The 19,980-nt window shown below is 61.1% G+C and overlaps 2 protein-coding genes across 2 annotated transcripts; one reads left to right on the top strand and one right to left on the bottom strand.

The window, feature by feature from the left end:
- Positions 1-2,048: 2,048 nt before the first annotated feature.
- On the top strand, positions 2,049-4,357 carry PRKAG3 (protein kinase AMP-activated non-catalytic subunit gamma 3; the record flags this gene model as incomplete). Its single annotated transcript, XM_080346897.1, has 10 exons — positions 2,049-2,252; positions 2,331-2,412; positions 2,499-2,557; positions 2,852-2,897; positions 3,026-3,080; positions 3,176-3,302; positions 3,412-3,577; positions 3,748-3,785; positions 4,004-4,150; positions 4,241-4,357. The coding sequence occupies exons 1-10, from the start codon at positions 2,172-2,174 to the stop codon at positions 4,355-4,357; spliced, it is 918 nt and encodes a 305-aa protein (XP_080203023.1). The 5' UTR covers positions 2,049-2,171.
- Positions 4,358-7,475: 3,118 nt separating this feature from the next.
- Positions 7,476-12,289, bottom strand: CYP27A1 (cytochrome P450 family 27 subfamily A member 1; the record flags this gene model as incomplete). Its single annotated transcript, XM_080346855.1, has 9 exons — positions 7,476-7,601; positions 7,698-7,898; positions 7,983-8,064; positions 8,352-8,518; positions 8,863-9,023; positions 9,165-9,362; positions 9,446-9,645; positions 9,908-10,098; positions 12,056-12,289. 9 exons carry the CDS (start codon positions 12,287-12,289, stop codon positions 7,476-7,478), a joined length of 1,560 nt encoding a protein of 519 aa, XP_080202981.1.
- Positions 12,290-19,980: the final 7,691 nt, after the last annotated feature.

Raw genomic sequence — 19,980 nt, 5'->3', positions numbered from 1 at the left:
GCCTTGGGGTAGCACCAGGGGACAGGAGATTCCCTTGCACCTCACCACAGCCCAGGGTCCAGCTGTCCCCCAGGAGTCAGCCAGAGCTACTCTGTCCCCTTGGCCCGGCAGCCACCAGCCCGCTCGCCCCTGTCTGCTCCCGGGCCGGCACGGCAGCCAGCCAAGCGGTTATTTGAACCTTCCTGAAATAGCAATGGAACCGGGAGCGAGCGGAGGGAGGGCAGGAGGGGCTGGCCCAGTGGTTGAGGAAGGAGGTTCCCCAGCAGCCACGGGCTGACCCTGCCATGAGACCCCAGATGGCCAGGGCTGGCAGGACTGCAGGCAGGGCCGTGGCAGCTTGCGGGGAGAAAAGGGTCTCAAGCTGCTCCGCCTACTGCCCAGCCTGGGGATGGACCCTGCCTTCCAGCATCCCCTGGGGAAGCGGGGGCATGTTGTGCCCCTTCACCTAATCCTGCTGCAGGACGGGGTGGTGGTAGCACCTGGGTGGACAGGGCTGCATTGTGGCAGGCGCTGAGCACCACTCCTGGAGGATGGGGGATTTCTGCCCCCTGCCTTCCCTCCATCACGCACTCCCTCATGTCCCCAGTGCTGTGCTTGGGGCTGTCCCCTCCAGCCCAGTGCTGTGGGGTCACAGGGTGGCGCAGTGGCTGTGGGCACTACATGGCCGTGGCAGTGGTGGCGGTAGTGTGTGCATTTCCCCCCCCGCGGCAGTGGCGGGGGCATGGCTGTCATTGCTCACTGACACCCTATCTGCCAGGCCCCCGCCAGCCACTGGCCCAGAATAGCAGCGCTGCCCCGCAGTCAGCATGGAGCAACTCTCCAGCCCTGCCGCGTCCCAGGTACCGTCGGGCCGAGTGGGGGGCTCGGTTCAACAGCCCCCCGCTTGAGGATAGGCCACCTCCCGGGGTGGGGGGATATGGGGGGCTGGCAGTCTCCTTCCCATGGCCAGGCAGCCTTTATGACAAGGATGTGGAGCACAGCATGGCCCACCCGCCTGCCCTGGCTGTTTCAGCCCCTTGGGGAGGGTTGGGGGACTCTGGCATAGGGTTGGCTCTAGGCTCCCCAGGGAGAACTCCCTGTGCCTTTGTTATTGGAGGGTGGCTTCTAAACATTGCCTCTGCTGGCGGATTTGTGGCCACGATTTCTCTTCCTGCCATGCATGCTGCTTTGTTATAGTAGGGTCTCCTGGGGACCTGCCGGGTATGGGTCAGCTGGTTGGCTGTGCTCGCCTCCCTCCTGCCTAGGGCTGCCCCCCACTTTGTTATTGTAGGGTCTCCTGGGGCAGACCTGGTCCCTGGGGGGCTGGTGGGGCTCCCAGCACGGGAGGAAGCAGGACCAGGATTTACACCTTGGTGCTGGGAGAAGGAGAGGATGAACACGGGACATGCTCTGCTCTGGCAGTGGAGAGAGGAGCCAGGGGTTTCTGCTGTCCCTTGCCCTCACCCGGAGACCCCCACTGTACCCCCAGAGTGAGGGTATAAGCTGGGCATCCTGGGCTAGAGACACCACAGGGGCAGCAGGCTCTGGGGGTCCTGGGCCAGTGGGGCGCTCTCTAGGGGAGTTAGGGACTGAGCCCAGCCTGCATCCCCACCCTGAAAGGACAGTCCACTTTACCTGGCAGGGTGAGCTGGGGCAGCTGGGTGGGTGCAGGCAGCACCCGTGGGTGTGGGAGAGGCTGGGCTGGCTCCTGCTGAACCCCATTGCTGTGTGCCCCCTCAGGTGGCGCTGCTGGATGCCACTGCCCACCCCGAGGAGGAAGGTGGGTAGCAAGCAGTGCCTAGGCATGTGGGAGGGGGGACTGGCTCACTCATGCAATGAGTGCATCCATCCTCTGCCTGGTGCCCCCAGGCTGGAGAGCCACAGTGCTCTGTGCTGCCCCTGTGGAGTGGGGAATAGGGGGTCTATGGGAGCATCCCTTCCTGAATCATCCCCCTGCTCTCACCAGGCAGGAGGGTGCTGAGACCTGGCAGCTCAGCTCACCTGTCAGGGCTGGTGTGGGTTTGCCTGCAGGGTTCTCAGGGACCCTGTGCTCCAGGGAGGTGGAGGAGGAGGGAGAGGAGGAGGAAGAGGACAGCCAGAGGAGGCCACGACCTGTCACCTTCACACTGGGAAACGAGCTATTGGGGCTGGGCCCAGAGAGTGAGTTTCAGAGCCCTGATGCCGAGATCTACATGCACTTCATGAGGAGCCACTGCTGCTATGACACCATCCCCACCAGCTGCAAGCTTGTTGTCTTCGACATCTCCCTGGAGGTGACAAAGAGGGGGATTGAGAGGGATGGGCAGACTGGGGTCAGTGATGCCCTGACGCCCTCCTCACTCTGCTGACAGATCAAGAAAGCTTTTGTGGCACTGGTGGCCAATGGGGTGCGTGCTGCCCCGCTCTGGGACAGCAAGACGCAGAGCTTTGTTGGTGAGTGCTGGCAGCACCGCCTGGCCCCTTCCCCTGCCTGGCAGTGGGGGGCGTGGGCAGCGCTGCCAGCCCCAGTATCTCCCCAGGAATGCTCACCATCACTGACTTCATCAACATCCTCCACCGCTACTACCGCTCGCCCTTGGTGAGTGTGGTGGGGAGGCCCCAGGGGGTTCGGGGAGAGCATGGGGCAAGGGGGGCTGTCCCCACCTCTCCTGGTCTCCCCTTCCTCTCCTGGTCCTCTCTCCATCACTAGACCATGACCAGGGAGCGTTCTGGTCCAGGCTAGTGTCTGCTTGGTGCCCCTCTGCCCAGTACCCAATACGCGATCCCTGCACTTAGAGTGATGGGGTGGGATGCCTGGGGAGATGGGCAGTGTCCCAAAGTCCCTTCAGTCTGCTGTGGGGCCACTGTAACCAGGGCATCTCCTTGCCCTCAGGTTCAGATCTATGAGGTGGAAGAGCACAAGATTGAGACCTGGAGAGGTAAAAAGCAGGGAGCAATGGGGGTGAGTGGGTGGGAAATGTGATGCAGGGCATGGAGTTGAGCTCTGGGGTTGCAGGACTGCATGAGGGGGATGGGAGACCCCTCTCTCACTTCTCTCTCTTGGCAGAGGTGTACCTGCAGGGCTCCTTCAAGCCATTGGTGTACATCTCACCGAGCCATAGGTGAGCACCTGCCCACGCGGGAGAGCACACCCTGTGGGGGGGAGGTGCCTGGGATGCAGCCCTATTATCCCCCATGGCCTCCCTGTCACCTGCAGCCTCTTCGATGCTGTCTACTCCCTGATCAAGCACAAGATCCACCGCCTGCCCATCATCGAGCCTGTCTCAGGCAACGTCCTGCACATTCTGACGCACAAGCGCATCCTCAAGTTTCTTCACATCTTTGTGAGTGCTGGGGCTGCATGTGCACACACATGGCGGGTGAGTAGGGGCACAAGCAAGGGCATAGGGGTGCATGTAGGTGCTAGCCCAGCCCCGCCCTGCTGTGCTGCAGGGCTCCACCATCCCTAAGCCACGCTTCCTGAAGAAAACAGTGCAGGAGCTGTGTATAGGCACCTTCCGTGATGTTGCTGTCGTGCTGGAAACTGCCCCCGTCTACACGGCCCTGGAGATCTTCGTGGACCGCCGTGTTTCTGCCCTGCCCGTCGTCAACGATGCTGGTACCTGGGGAGGCAACCAGCTACACCCCTCATTTCCCTTTGCGAGCCACTCCAGCTCCATCCACACCCAGCTCCCCACCTCCACTAGCCTGGCCCTTGGGGTGCAGGGGGAGCATGGTAGGTGGTCCTCGGGTTCCCCTCTCCAGCCCCTGCATTGTCTCTGCTTGCAGGACAAGTGGTTGGCCTCTACTCCCGGTTTGATGTCATTGTGAGTACCTTGCATGTTTGCACACCTGTGAACAAGTGTGGCCTCTTGCACACTGCTGGTGGGTCACTCACACATGCCTGTACCCATGCAAACCCACCTCACATGCCCCAATGCACAGTCTGCCTTGAGTGTCACTGGGGCTCGGTGTCCCCTTTAGTGGCAGCACAATGAGGTGCCAGGAGACACTGGGGTGCTGAGCAGGGCCACCTCTCCTGTAGCACCTGGCAGCTCAGAAGACCTACAACAACCTGGACATCAGCGTGCGGGAGGCGCTGCGGCAGCGAACTGTCTGCCTGGAGGGGGTCCTCACCTGCTACCCCCACGAAACCATGGAGGACATCATTGACCGCATTGCCAAGGAGCAGGTGAGCAGCTGGGGTGCCTTGCACCAGCACCACTCCCCCTCCCCCCAGCGACTGCTTGACCTGCCTACGATGCTCTTCCTGCACTCACAGGTCCATCGCCTGGTTTTGGTGGATGAGAATCAGTACCCGCGGGGCATCGTTTCCCTCTCTGACATCCTCCAGGCCCTTGTGCTCACTCCTGCAGGTATCGATGCTCTTAACTCTTAGCCCGCAACGCACCGTCTTTCTCCACTTGCATCCTTCATTTCTCTCCACTTCAGGTAGGCGCTGTCCCCTGCCACTGTGTGCCTGTCCCCTACCTGCCATTGGGTCACCCACACCTTGTCACCTCCCTGCTCAGGCCACCTGCCTGCACACCAGCCAAACCTCCCCTTGGGGACAGGGGAGGCTGGGGCTGGGGTCCAGCAGCGCTGGGTGCCTGGGTGGGGACAGCAGGACCCAGATGATGCTTGTCCCTGGGGACACAAGGATCACAGAGGATCCCTTCTGAGGTCCTGATCCCTGGTGTCTGTGAGGAAGGATGGGGCCACCTGCCAAGGAGACATCCCCAGACCCCCATCCAGGCAGCATGTGAGATGCAGGTTTTGCAGTTCCCTGGGCTTTGGGCTGGATGAGGGTTTTGGAGTGTGATACACCCCAAGATGTGATGCACCCTTTTTTTGACCTTGCCTCAAAGCCCCCCCTGAGACCTGTGCCCCTCCAGTGCCATTCCTGGGGAACACACATGGGACAGACAACCAGTTGCACACCCGAGATGTGCCACCCATCACCAGCCACATGCACCATGTCGCTGAGCCATGGGCCATGGCTGGCAGAGCCCACTGCCCCCCCGGCCCCAGTGGCCCTGGCCACTGAGCCTCTGGCACCTGCGGTGGCCATGGCCACTGAGCCTCTGGCACCTGCGGTGGCCCCAAAACCACCTGCTTCAGGAATGGGGCTCACTCACAGGCTGAGCTGGGACCGTGCTGCCCGGCTGCCTGCACTTGGCTCTGCTCGCCCATTGCCCGGTGAGTCCTCACTGGGGGTGGGTGGGCACAGTGCTTGCACATACTGTGGCAGCCATTTAGGGGTGAACTGGGGAGGGGGGAGCTGGCCCCAGTGTCCTGCTGCTTCACAGAGGTAATAATGCTTTTTTGGGATGGTGGTGGGGAAGGGACTTGGGTCACCCCATGCTCACCCATGTCCCCAGCAATGCCCAGTTGCTCTATGCAGAAGGGGTGTGGGGGTTGGTGTGTGTTAACACACCAGACATGGAACCCCACCATTTCCCCATCATGGTGCCTTCACTCACCCCTGGTCCCCATGGGTGTGGCTGTGCCAGGAGCTTCCAGGGGGTCACCACGATGTTCCCACTCCAGGCCAGCAAGCCCCTCCAATTCCAGGGCTTGCATCCAAGCCAGGGATGGAAGCAAGACCCCACCGTCCCCTGTGCTGTCCCTGTGGCTGCCAGAGTGGGTCAGAGAGTCATGCCACAGGGTGTCCAGCCCAGAGTCGGTGCTCACCAGGGGGTTACGGCCTTGTGCCCTCTCTCGCCCCGCAGGCATCGACCGATCCTTGTTCTGAAGACACCAGGGAAGTGCCATCTCTGACTCAGGGGTCTCTTGCATGGCCCTGGGGCTGTGGAAGGAGGCCTGGGCTCCAGAGGCTCTCCACAGGGAGGACCTGCCTGCCCATCCTGGTCCTGGGGCTTGTCTTGAGTCCAGGGCCCAATTCTGCCAGCCTCAAGGAGGCAGGGAGCAGGGAAAAGGTGGCCCTGAGGCGCTCAGCCACCCTGCCTCCATCCTGCTGCTGGATTTGAGCACTTTGGCCGTGGCTTCCTCCATGGCAAGCACGGTCCCACCAGCTGTGCCTGGCAACGTAGGCTCAGCTGCACACACAGGCTTGTTTATTGTAGGGTCACGAGGTGCTGGAGCACCCTGGCAGAGGTGCAGCCCATGTCAGAGCTGGCACCAGGACAGGCACTTGCATGGGGACCCTGTGCACATTTTGTGTGGGTCAGGGGGTATTTATTTATTTTACAGTCTGTTCAGCCATGTTGTAATAAATCAGACTGCTCCAGGCACTGCTGCATCACTTTTCTGCCGTGCAGCTAGGCATGGCTCCTCTGGAGAGGGTGCTGGCTGCTTGGCAGGGCTGGGGTATGCAGCCTGGGATGCCCACTGGGACCCGCAGCAGTGAGGGTGGTGTGGCAGAGAGTGGCACCTCTGCCCTTGTGAGCAGAGCCAGGGTGACAGGGACACTGCACATGGTGTAGCCTTGAAATGTCCACCGTGGCAGCAGTTAGCAGGTCCCCTTGGGGACACCCTGGGGGCAGCAGCCTTGGTGCCAGCGAGGTTTCTGTCTGCTCCTTCCCCCCAGTCCAGCTGGGGTCCCCAGCAGCAGGAAGGTGAAGGGGGGTTCATCATGGGGTGTCCTGTACCCCTACCCTCCAGGAGTCTGGGCAAGTGACAAAGCAGCCCCTGCCTGTGGCCGCTGCCAGCTCTGAGGCCCTGTGATGGCCCTGGGTGTCAGCCCCATGTCCCCTCTTGGGGACTGGGGGGGCTGAGCTGATCCTCTCCCAGCTGTTTTGCCTGCTGAGAGTCCTGCCCCTATTCCTGTGCCCCCATATCAGCATCTTGGCAAAGGAACAGCTGATAGTGAAAGGTCCCGGGTGCTCTACACTCCCCATGTGCTGGCTGGCTCTGTCAGGGGCCGTGGTGCCAGCGCTGGGTGGTGACAGGCGCCCTCTCCCTCGGTGGGGGACACATTGTGTAATTGTTCTGCTTGCTTGAGGCCAGGGCTGACTCCATCCCTTGGGATTGGGTGCAAACCCTAAACACCCACTGGCAGCTTGACCAGGGAGGCAGCAGGGGGGAAACTGAGGCACAGAGAAGTGGCTGAGGCCAAGGTCAGCTGTTCAGAGGGGACCCAGATGTCCTGGCTCCAGGCACAGATCCACGCGCAGCTACACAAGGATGGGACGAAGGAGACACTGAATGGCTGCAAACCCCCTCCCCACATACCCCCCAGCCCTGGCAGAGTTCCCAGGTCCCCGACGCAGCCCAGCTGGGCAGAGGAGGGAGTGGACACACAACCCCTCACAGCTTGTGAAAGGCACAGCAGTTCCCCAAACCTTCTGCTGATTTGGGGTAGGGGAACACTAGTGCCCCAGGGGCAATTTGGAGGCATCTCTCATCCCCCAGCACTTTCCCTACAGTGAGGCTGCAAGCCCCCTGGCCAAATCAGGCAGGGGTTGGGTGCTGGAGTGAGTTTGCCTTCCTGCCCCTCCTCCTCGGGCAGCCAGGGGGCCCTGCTTGGCACCCAGGGTGGAGGGGTCCACACGCAGTCAGGGGAACCCCGGGCGAGCGATGAATTCCAGGTTGATGGGCTTGTCGGCCACCAAGACAATGCGGGACACAGACGTCACCTCCACACCGCGGGGGTCCGGCCGCACCTCAAATGCCTGGATGATCTGTGGGGAGAGGGGGGGGTAGCAGTGCCTCGAGGACTCCCTGGGGCCCCCATCCCAGCTTGTGGTGAATTCCCTCGGGTGGGGGTCCCCACTCACCCTGGCGAGGGCCAGGTGCATCTCCAGCTCAGCGATGCGGCGGCCGACGCAGGCACGGACCCCGTAGCCAAAGGGGATGGAGCTGAAGGGGTGGTGGGGGGAACCGTGACCCCGGAGCCAGCGCTGGGGCAGGAACCGTTCGGGCTCAGGAAAGTAGGTCTCATCATGGGACATGGCATAGTGAGCCAGGACAAAGAGGGTCTATGGGGCGAGAAAGGGTGTTAATGCTCCCTGCCTGGCCCTGTTGAGCACAGTGGGGGTCCCCAGGGCATGGCCCTCACTCACATTCTTGGGGAAGTGGTAGTCTCCGATGATGATGTCCTTCTCATAGAAGACTCTGGCGTTGGTAGGCACCACGGGGTAAACCCTGGAATATGGAGAGAGTTGGGGGAGAGCAGGACCCATCAATGGGCCCCAGGGGGCAAGAGCTGCAGGCAGGACAAGGTGAAGCATCTCCTGCTGCTCAGCAGCTCCATCCCCCTCCCCAGCAACTGAAATCCAGCCTTGCACCCTGCCTGATCCATACCCCAAGTCTCCCAACACCAGCCACTTGGGTTGGTGCACCCCCAGTGTAGGGGGAGAAGGGGCTGACCCTGGCCCTCGGGAAAGGGCCAGTGACCAGAACCCTGGGGCAGGGACAGGGCTGGGCTGTACCTCAGTGTCTCCTTGATAATGGCCCGAAGCATTGGCATCTTGGGGATATCCTCAGGACCGGGAAACCGGTCAGGAGGCACAACAGCTTTCAGCTCCTGGTACAGGGTCTCCTGGATGCCCGGGTCCCGGGAGAGGTGGTACAGCGCCCAGGACAGCGTGTTGGAGGTCTGGGGGAGCAGAGCGCCGAGGGGAGTGAAGGAGTTGGGGCTGGTACATGAGTAGCCTTGTGCCAAAGGTGCACCAGTACAGCATACAAGAGCCCCCTGCTCTTGGTGCGCAGGGAAACAGGGGGTGAGGGGCAGCGAGTATGGGGGAAACTGAAGCAGGGAGCAGAGGACTGGGTCTGTACTGACCGACCTCTGAGAGTTTCACCCCATGGGGTGTATCAGACCCCCAACCCACCAGCCCAGAGCTCGCAGGAGCTGGAGAACATGCCTGAGCATGGCCCCACAGTTCCTCCTTGGCGTGGAGCTCAGCAGGGATCCCCTGGCAGTGGCTGTCTGGCTCTCACCGTGTCCACACCGGCCAGCAGCAGCTCGGCCACACTGCCATAGACTTCATCCAGGGTGAGCCTGCCACTGGCCAGCAGGTAGCTCAGGTAGCCTGACACCTCCTTGCCCCGCTCAACCTGCCCCTCCAGCTCCTTCATCTTCCGGTCAATCAGTTTCTTGCCTGCAGGACAGAGGGCAGGAGCCAGTGCTGACGGAGCAAGGACAGCCAAAAGAACAACTAACTGGCCAGACACTGCCCCACTTTTGAGGGTCTTTAAGGAGTCCAGTACCACCATACCAGGCTCCCATTATCACTGCTCACCGAAGGCAAAGATGGTGTCCCAGCTGTCCAGGTAGCGGTCCCAGAAAGGCAGCACCTTGCGGCTCCAACGGGGCAGGACGGTGGCAAAGATGGAGTTCTTGAACATGAGGTTAATGGAGTCGATGAAGCGCTGGGTCTCAGCAGGGACCTGCTGCTTCAGGCACCCAATTCGGGTCTCAAAAAGAATATAGGAGATCCCTGTGGGGGAAAGGCCTCATCCAGACTCCTGCAGGGATGGGAAGAGTGGGGCATAGCAGGGGTGAGGGGGAGAACTCCCTTACCTTCCAGGGCGAAGCGGTAGAGCAGGTTGGCCACATCCCCCACCAGTACTCCCGAGGGGCTGCGGCGCCGCTCATCCCTCAGCCGCACCATCAAGTCTGACACCACCTCCCCAATGGCATCTGCATACAGCACTGCCTCCGAGGGCTTCAGCAGCCGCTTGTTGAGGACCTGGCGCAGGCGGTACCAGCGCTCCCCTTCCCTGCACAGGGACAGCGCTCAGCACCGGAGTACAGCGGGGCAGGGGGCAGTGGCTGGTAGCAGTTTCCCAGTCCCCAGGTACATCCTCCCCATGTCGAGCTGGAACCACCCTAGGGGTCTTTCCACCTCCCATGGCCATGTCTTTCTGCTTGTGGGGGGCATGCTGCTGGCAGGAGAGGGAGCAATGCGAGCTGTCACCTGGGCCCTACACCTGAAGAAGGGGCAGGAGCTGCCCCGCAGAGCACAGGCAGGGCAGGACTCACTCAGTGAAGGGTCCATAGGGCAGGTGCCGGGTGTCCCGGTGCTCCTTCCACAGGGCCATGTCGCTCCGCATGGGGTACTTGCCCTCCTGCCGCAGCAGCTGCTCCAGCACCACCGGGCTCCCAATGTTGATGTTCTCATAATGCCCGAAGGTTGACTTCCAGATGGGGCCGTAAATGCGCCGGGACATCAGCTGCGATGCATCAGAGCATGGCAGGGTGAATGGGGCATCAGGGTGGGGAGCAGAGCTCAGCATTGGGGATGGATCAGTCCCTCCCTGCCCTGATCCTGCCCTGCATGTGTCCAGCATGTGCTGCACCCATCCTAAGGACCCAGTGCCAGCACTGGGGTGCTGGCACCATCCTTGAAGCACTCTACAGATGGCTTGGGCTGGTGTCTCCAGGCACATGTCCTCTACCAGTGCTAAGCACACCGGGAATTGACCCCTGACACAGGCTGGAACATCCCTCACCCACCCCAGAGATGCATGGATGGCCTGGTGGGTCTTTTGGGCAGGCAAGGCCAAGAGGGGACAGCAAGGACAAGGACAACTACCAAGCACAGGGCTCTATTGAGACACAGGGCCATTGCAGTGGCTGTCAGCATGTCCAAGTCATGCTGCTTCCAGGTCTGCTCAGCTCAGGGACAACAGTACCTGTGTGGGTCCTTGAACCCACCACCTGATAAGGGTGGTTAATGATCAGTGCTGGGAAGGCAGTGCAAAGCTGGGGCAGGACTGGGCTGGTCATGGGGGCAGGTTCCACCCCTGTGGCCACAGACTCATAAGCCAGATAAGGGACATCCACCAGCATCAGCCCTGCCCTGGGCTCTGCCAGCCACAGCTTCCCTCTCCTCGGTTTCACCCAAGGGTGCACCTACGCACTGCCAGAGCCCCTGCAGAGCAGGTCTAACCCCAGGGGGCTGAGGGGGACCTAGCAGGGAAGCCCTGGTCCCCATTCCCCGCAGCTGCGGGGATGCACGTGGTACAATCTCCCTTGGTGACTGACTGCATCGCAGCCTGCGCCCGGATTCAGCTGGATTCGTCACCACGGGGAGACGTTCCTCGCATTTGGTGGCAGGAGGGGGAGGGATGCGGCCGCCCTGGTGCTGCAGGCAGCTTGCCAGGCAAACATGCCACACAGGCCACAGACAGCCATGGCCCAGGCTGAAGCCTGTCCACCAATGGCTGCTGGCATCTGGGACCCAGCACAGCACGGACCCAGGAAAGCAGGGCTGAGAGAAGCCGGAGCTACCAGAATCTGGGGAAAAACACCTCTGGAGCATGCCGGCATCTGTCCACCGAGCCATGCTTGGAGCCCCAAGGGCAGGAGGGAGCAGCAGAGAGCTCCTGTGCCCACTCCCCAAGACCCTGCTGCCTTGTGACAGCCCCTTCTCTGAACAGCACCGCCCGGTGCTCTGCGGTGCTGGGGAGGCCTGATCCTGCATGCTTCTTCAGGCCGGTCAGAGCTCCAGGGCACTCGAAGATGCCACCTAGCTCACAGCCAGCCAAGCCCATTGCTTACTTCATCCGACATATGAGGAAGTATTAACAGAAGAAAACAAACACCTCTGCCTGTCACACCCCTGCCTGCCTGGGTACCATCTGTCCCAACACCTGCCTGGCTGCCTGTCCTCTAAACAGTAGCTTGTTGCCACCAGGGCAACTCAGGCTGACCAGGGATGCCAGGAACCCATGAGCCGCCCCTGAACCTTTGTCCTCGCCTGCCTGGCCAGCTCAGGGATGCTGGTGCAGCCCTGGGCTGGTAGGACCCTCACAGGACCACCCGGTTCTGCGCTGGTCCCATTCCGTGCTTCTTGCCCCAGCGTCACCCCGCGGTGCAGGTGTGCTCCCGGCTGCCCAGTCCCTTCTCTCCCCCGCCCCGCCGCTCCCGCTCAGTTCCCTGCCTTCCCTTGGAGGCTGCTCCCCCTCCGGAGCCCATCTCACCCTGCCCCCAGCACGCACCCACTCCCGTCCTTGCACAGCCTCCCCTCACGCATAGCCCCCTCCCTGCAGCCCACCCAGGAGCCCCTCTACCCCACGCACCCCTCCCAGTCCCCCAACCCCACGCAGCCATGTAGGGTCCCCAGGCCCCCGCGCACCCCGCAACCCCGACCCCCCGCACCCCCAGGGTCGGGCAGCCCCGGCGCACCTGGAGCCGGTGCGTGTGCAGCAGGTAGCCGCGCAGGAAGAGCCAGACGAAAGTCCGGAGCAGCCCCGGCCCCGGTAGCTCTTCTGGTCCCTTCAGCCGTGCCGGCCCCGCCGCCGCCGCTGCCGAGCCCCCGGTCCTGCGCGGCGTCCCCGGGCTGCTGCGCGGCGGCGGCGGGCGGGGGCGCAGGAGCAGCGGCAGCAACGACCACCGAGCCCCGCCACTCGTGCCCGCCATGCTCCGTCCGTAGCGCACGGGACGGGGCGGGGCGGGGAGGTACCGGGAGCGACGAGGGGCGGCACCGGGGGCGGTGCAGGGGGCGGTGCGGAGGCGGCAACCGGGCACCGGGCGCAGCGCACCAGGAACCGAGCATCGCGTACCAGGTACCACGCACCGGGTGCTGCGCACTGGATACCGGCCCCGGTACTGGCTGCAGTGCACTGTATACAGGATACGGGTGCTGCGCAGAGGGGACCAGTCACCGTGTACCGGGCACCTTGTGCCAGCTACTGTACACCTGCTACCAGGCCGTGGATACCAGCTGCAGCATACCGGGGACTGGTTCTGGCACACTGGGCACCGTGTGCTGTACATCAAGTGCTGTACATTGGGCACCAATCAGTGGCATCACATGCCATGCATTGGGCGCTAGGTACCAGGAACTGGCACCAGCAGCATTGGGTGCCATGTGCTGTGCACTGCACCAGGCAGCTGGCGGTCAGCACTGGCAGGCATGGCAGGTACAATGTAATGTGTGGCACCAGCATCAGGTACTGCATGCCAGCCATTGCACATGGGCAGCGGGTGCTAGGCACTGCTCACCAAACATTGTGCATCACATACCAGCACTGGGTACCGCACCCTGGACCCTGCACACCCTACAGCGGCACCAGGCTCACCGCTGGACCTGCTCTTCATGGCTGCTGCCCCTCCTGGCTTGAGCCCTCCTGCTGTCTCTATCCTCTGCCTGTCATGCCCTTGTTCCTGCCTTGTCCCCTTGCAGTGCAGAACGAAGCCCCAGAGAGCTGGATCCAAGCTGTCTCAGCGCTTCCTCTGGGTGCTGCCAGTCAGGAACCCAGATGGAGAGACCTTGGCGTGCCCAGTGCAGCATTTGGCAACCCAACCGGAGCTGAGTTTGATTTCTCGTTGCCTCAGGGAGGGCAAGGCACCAGCTCCTGCCCAACCTGGCGCAGGCCAGGCTGTCTAGCCAACAAGTAGGGCTCAACTGTGGTGGTGTCTGGGGCCATGGGTGCAGGGTGTGCTCCCTCTGGCCAGCCTGGCACTGACACCAGGTCCTGGGACCATAGGGCAGGGAACTGCTCTGCCCAGCTGTCACTCCTGGGGTAGCTGGCACCGTGCCTCTGACTGGGACATCCCAGCGCTGATCATTAACCACTCTTATCAAGTTGTGGGTTCAAGGTTCTAGACACAGAGGTTTTGTCCTAGGTCACAGCCCCGTGTCTGACTGTTGTCCCTATTTGTCCTGCCTCACTGTAGGATGGGGGATGTCCTAGGCTGGTGCCTGACATGCTCCCTGCCAGCGCTGCGGAGGCTGGCAGTGCAGGATCTGGGCACCTTTGTGCCTGCACACATCTGAGAGGGACCCCAGGCTGGGACAGACAAGTGTGAGCGCCTGTCGCCATCTCATGGCTGTTCCCAGCCGGCTCTGCAGCTCGGCCTGCCCCAGGCGAGCCAGAGCCCGGAGCAGCGGGAGAGCCCAGACCTGCTCGGGGCTTTCCAGTCTGGCTCTTGGGGCTGTCGCTCCCCGTGGCAGGGGATGCCTTGGCCTCTCCTAGCCTGCTGGGGCTGCATTCCCCTTGCTGGGGAGTGGGACTCCACCACCTCTTTCAGTTTAAAATCATTGCTCCATGCAGAAACAGTAAAAACTACAGGCCCTGGTAAAAAGTCTGTCTCCATCTTTCTTATAAACCTTGCATACTGGAAGGCTGCAATGAGGTGTCCCAGAGTCTTCTCTTCTCCAGGTTGAACCCTGATGCTCTCAGCCTTTCTTCATAGGAGAGGTGCTCCAGCCCTCTGACCATTTTCATGACCCTCCTTGGGACCCGATCCTACAGATCCATGTCCTTCTTGTGCTGAGGGCCCCAGAGCTGTGCACGTCACCTCCCTTGCCCTACTGGCCCAGCTTCTTGTTTTGCAGTCCCAGATATGAGTGGCTTTCCAGCCTCTGACAGCACATTGGCAGCCCATATACTATTTTTCATATGTCAGTAACCCCAAGTGCTCCCACACAGGGTTGCTCTCCATCCATCCACCCATCCATCCACCCATTCCTCCCTCTCACAGTCTATACTGGCTCTGGGGGTTGCCCCGACCCGGGGTGCAGGACCTCGCACTTGGCTCTTTGGAAGGACAAGTTTTACCATGGCAGCGCTGACCACGGCGCCTCTCCAGGCCGGTCCCTGCTGTCCTCGCAGCCCGGCCGAGGCGGCGGGGTACCGGCAGCCCAGTTCCTTCGCGCTGCCGCCGCTAGGCTGCGCTCCCCGCCCTCGGACGGCTGGCAGCGGCGGCGAGGCCGGCCCGGGGCTCCGGAGGGGTCGGCCGTGAGGGGAGGGGTGGTCGGCTGAGTCAGACACCCCCCCCGTCCGCCTGAGCCGCCTGGCGGGGACTTCCGAAGGGAAGAGGCTGGGCCATGACACATCCGCAGCTGGAAGATGCCACGGGGAGCTGGGGGCATAGCACGCTGTCAGGAAGCCAGGCACCCCGCTGTGGGGCTAGCCCTGGACCCCCAGCTTCGTGGCAAGCTGGACAGAGGCAGGAGACTAAATGTTGAGTTTACCCACATGGATGGGGAGCTGGGGGTGGCAGGTCACATCCTGTGTGTCCTCCTGTCCCAGTTATGCTATGACTTCACTCGTCCCACAGACATATCATCAGGTATGATGTCACCTCACTATTGGGATCTGTGGGTGCAGAGACTGGCGCAGTGGGACCCCCACACTGCTGCACCCCTCTGCAAGTACACCTCCACCCATCCACCACACACTGCTCATGGGATGCTGCCCCCAAGATGGAGGGTCATGGCTGCTGGATCAGTGACAGCTTCTTTGCATGACTTGTGCAGTGTCATCCAGGAGCTGGACACTTTTCCCAGGGCTGCATCTGCTAAACTCCCCCCACTTTGTTCCCACAGCCAGGGGAACAGGGAGTCTCAGGGGAGGGCATCCCCTGACTCACCCCCAGGACAGCCCAGGCAGTGAGAAGGCTGAGCCCCATGTCCCAGGGACCATAAATAGCCCACAGCACTTAACTGGAGATGGCCCATCACGCCAGCTGTGTGTCACCACACTGTCACTGCCTGAGTCATGAGCCCTGCTGGAGCCAGAGGTGCTGCACAGGGGGAACATGGGGAGATCCAGAGGGATGGAGACATATTTCAGGTCTGGAGACAGCTTCTCCTCTCCCTCATAGACAGTTCAAGTGGAACCCTCTTGTCCCTCTCCCAAAGGTCCCCATCCTCCTGTTTCCCTCTGACTGACCCCTCAGACCAGGGCAGGGGCTTGGCGACAGGACAAAGGTTTTGAAACAAGAGATAAAACAACCAGCACAATGGTTACCCCCCTGCACACCACACAGGTCTCAGCACCCAGCAGTGAGCTCTGCTCCAGTCTCTGCCCCCCTTCATGCCTTCGGGGCCCCGGCAGACCAGGACCTTTCCCCGAGGACCTGGGAGCAGGACGTCAGAGTGAGCTCCCGGCTGGCGGCCCATTATCGCAGGAGACGGGAGGCAGCCCCGGGTTGCTCTCAAGTGGCCCCGGCTGATTAGTGACTTCAAGTGCCTATGGAGTTATTCTAAGTCAAGTAGGCGTGAAGGGAGCCGACCCTGTGCCTGGCCAGCCTGGCACCTGTGATACCAGCGCTGGGCTTTGCTGGGGCATCCTCCATCACCTCTGCTCCCCACCAAGCCCTCTGAGACAGGGAGGTGTCCCTCTGCTCCAGACACTCTCCCCATCCCTTACTCCTCTTGCAAAAGGCTGTTTGCTCCAGCCCAAAGCAAACCTGATTTTATCTCCCAACTCCAGTTCCCTTGGCTGTGGGCCATGGTCGATGCCTCCCACGCAGAACTTGTGAAGCCCATTCGGGGACCCGTGCACAGAGCGGGCTGTGTACGCTACCACATGACATCATGTTTACGGCCCGCGGGGGCCCAAGGACACCCCCTCCCAGCCGCATCGTTCCCAGCTCAAGCAATGTGTGTCCTTCCCGCAGCTCAACAGATGGACATGAGGGGAGCTGGAAGCAGCAGGACTGGCCACAGCACTGTGCCTGCCAGAGAGGGGTGGTTTCACCTCCACTGTACTGCAGGCCGGTCCCTGCTGGCCTCAATTTACCCCTCTGGGCAGTGCAGAGAGTGGATCCTGTGCTAGCAGCGAGGGTGCACTGCTGCAGTGGCACAAGGTCAGACACTCAAATCGTTGCTCAGCGAGAAAGACAAATTTTCTCCCCTTGGGACGTGGATGTTCCTTTCTCTTCCAGGACAGAGCTGGGCTTTTTCTGTCGGTGCACGAAACAGATTTTGGGGAAAGAGAAACAACATCCAGAACTGCAGCAACTCACTAAGGAGTGTTAGGGCTAGCCTTCCTCTCCTCTGTCCATCTGTCCATTCATTCATCCATCCACCCTCCCATCAACGCTTGCATGCAGCTTTCTATCTCACAGCCATCTCTCCATCCATTTGCTGAGCTGCCTGCACACTCACCCCTCTACCCCATCAACAAACACATGCATCCCTCTTTCTGCCCATCCCCACACATACCTGCTCTTCCATCCAGCTAGCCACACATCCACCCGTCTGTCCATCCTCTCATCCATCCATCCATCATCTGCCTGTCAGTGTACAAGTGATGTCCAGCCACCAAACAGCCCTTCCCAGGGGTACAGTGTGTGTCCATATGTGTGTGCACGTGTGCATGGGACCTGCTGGCCACGCAGAGCACCACGGGCAGGGATGTCCCAGGCTGTGTCCAGCTGTGGGGCAGGGGCTGGTAGCACCAACTGAGGAGAGGCGGGGGACCTGTCTAATTTAAGAACAGGCCCCAAGATTGCTGTCAGCACCGGGCAGCTCTGATCTGGGGACAGGTCCTCATCAGCTTCGCTCACCGCCCACCAGCCCAACATGAAAGGGCTCTGTGCCTCGATAAGGTCCCAGACGCTCGGCCTTGGTGGTGGGCAGTGCTTGCAGTTGAGTCCATGAGACCCCCAAGCAGTGAACTGGTGTATTTGCATCAATCAAAGAGTTCAGCCCTGAGGGCTGCCCTCTGCTTTGGGCACTGGATCGTGCCCTGTGTCACTGCCAGCTCCCACTGGTGGCATGAGCCCAGGGAGGGCTCTGTCTCCCACATCTCCCCAGCTGCCACCAGCTCCTTTTCTAGCCGTTACTCCACAGTGGAGTCCCCTGGCCACGAGTGGCTGCAGATGGGGACCATGTTGTTTTAATAAGATCATTCTCCTCCTGCTGTGAGGTCGCAACCCCAGGCTTATGACATCACAGCGCGCTGCCATAGAGACACTGGGATGTCACAAACACAGCTCGATGACCTCACTGCAGGAGTGGGAGATGGGGCCAAACTGGGTTTGATCACCAGTGTCCTCGGGAATAAAGGAGGGGAGGGACGCTGGGAAAGTATGCGGCTGCTGAGCGCTGGGGTGTTTGGGTTGGAAATCGCCACGCTTTCCCCACAGCGGGAAGGGCCTGTTCCTTCCTCCCCCCTTCACTCCCTTCAAGTGGCCAGAGCCCCCGCTGAGTCCTGTGGATGGGGGAGCTGAGGGAATGGGGCACCCCCACCCCTGCCCTTGGGGCCACACGGTAAGGAGCAAGAGCCAGAGCTGAGTGCAGCGCTGGGGCACCAGCTTAGGGATAGAGCGGGGTTGGTGGGGGGTGGCTGTATACCCTAGCACGTGGGGGCACTTTGAGGGGTGCTTTGTCCCACCAGCAGGATGGGAACCACTGGGAATGTTCTCACATGGGGCAGGGTGGGTTGGTGTCGGAGCCGGGGGTCTCCTCTTCCCCAGGGGAAGCCCAAAGCCATGCTGCTACATGAGGACATGATTCCCCACCACAGCACCCCACAGCTACACCTCAAACTGTCTCTTGACCCTGCCCAGCCACCCAGCAGCCATCCCCTCCGCAGCCCACAACGGGCAGCATCTCCTGCGGACCAGCCACATGCCAGCCCCCCCTGCCCCATCACCCTTCCCCACCACAGTGCAATTCTCCATTCTCCGCACCCAGACCTTGCCACTGGGGAAAGAGCAGCTGGTTGGGGGCCACCAGTCGCCCTGCCTCTCTGCTGCAGGGGTGCAGGGGTGCCAGCTCCCCTGCTACATCCTCCATCATTAATTTCCATCAGTGGCCAAGCAGGGCTGGGGCTGCCCGGGGGTGGCCGAGGAACACGGCGCTTTCCCTTGATAGCAAAAATAAATACATTAAAATTCTTGCAGGAGGCAGAAGAATGCAGGACGGCAGGAAAAAATTGTTTTATAATTTGTAATAACATAAAAGCCAGGGAGAGGGGGGGCAAGCTGTGAGAGGCGAAGGAAGGCAGAGACAAAGGATCAGCCACAGTGGAGAAGGTTGCTTCAGGGTTGCAATGGTATCCCTGTCGCTCACAGCCATGGCTCAGTGTTACCACTGTGACCTTGTCCCCTAAAGGATGGGTTACTTTGGGTCTTGTTGCAGAAGGGGGTTGAGCGAGGCTGGTCCTGGGGCTGGGGGATCAGGCAATCACCCCCTGGCTGCTTAGGCAGGTCTCAGTATCTCTGTATCTCAGATTCCCCCTTGCTAAAGTGGGATTTTTATGCAACTGGGAGAAAAGCTGGGAGGCAAGGGTGGACCCTGGGCATCCCCCTGGTCCCAGCCCTCCCGGTACAGGCAGAAGGCAAGGAGCCCTCCTCTGCACCAGCCCATCTCAAGGGGTTTTGCAACAGGACCCAGGCGATGGGGCCAGTTCCCATATGCATGCTGGGGGTATCACAACCACCCCCAGTTCCCTCCAGCCTCACTCAGGGCTGGGACGCGATAAGGTGAGTCGCTGTGCACCAGCTGCACCTGCTCGCCGGGACCAAGCTCCCCCTCCTCCCACTCCTATCTTCAGGGCAAAATCAAAGGGATTTTTCTGCCCTTAGGAAATCAGATAAAGGCTTCTCACCTGCCCCATGCTGCCTTTGTGAGGAGACCTGGCACTTGGGGCAAGGGGACAACAGGCACTTTCAACACGCAGGCAGATGAGCTGTGTGTTGCAGTAGGCAGCCATGAAGCTCTGCCCACAGGGGTTGGGGCCCCAGGCATGGTGTCAGCCTGTCCTCAGCCTCAGAAGGGGTGTCCCCTCCTGATGAGCTGCCCGTTACTGACTTCTGACTGTTGTGATGAAGTTTCCATGGGGCAAGTATTATGGAGACTGATAGGTGAAAACAAAAGACCCGGGGGACCAGATGTGATGCAGTAGCCCAGAGGTGGTGATCAGCTAAGGAAATGTCTCCATGTCCCCATGTTGGGGCCTGGACAGCTCAATCCTGGCCACCATGCCAACGATGTAGACAGGTAGCCTAATCCCTGTGTGGGAGGGCAGGGAAGGAGCAGGTGGGAAATCTACACATGTAGTGGGAGTCTCCTGCCTCCTGCACCCAAGAAGGGGAGGAGAACCATGCCAAGCCACAGATAAAACCTGAGTCATTCATCGCCAAATACTGCTGGCAAGGAGTGAATGTGCCCAGGTGAAGGGGAGAAGCTGCTGTTGATGGGGTCAAGGGGAGCACTAATGGGCAAGCCAGGGGCTAGAGATGGGCAGGATATGGGGGGTGATACCCTCCCAAGAATGGGGACAGAGCTCTCAGTTCTTTTCTGGAGGAAGGAGAGCCCATCAGCAGTGAGGGTGCTCTGCTTTGCCCTTCACTGGTGGCAGATGATACCA

Source organism: Nesoenas mayeri (assembly GCF_963082525.1).
Source record: "Nesoenas mayeri genome assembly, chromosome: 6".
Lineage (NCBI taxonomy): Eukaryota > Metazoa > Chordata > Aves > Columbiformes > Columbidae > Nesoenas > Nesoenas mayeri.
This window is presented reverse-complemented; position numbering and strand designations above follow the sequence as displayed.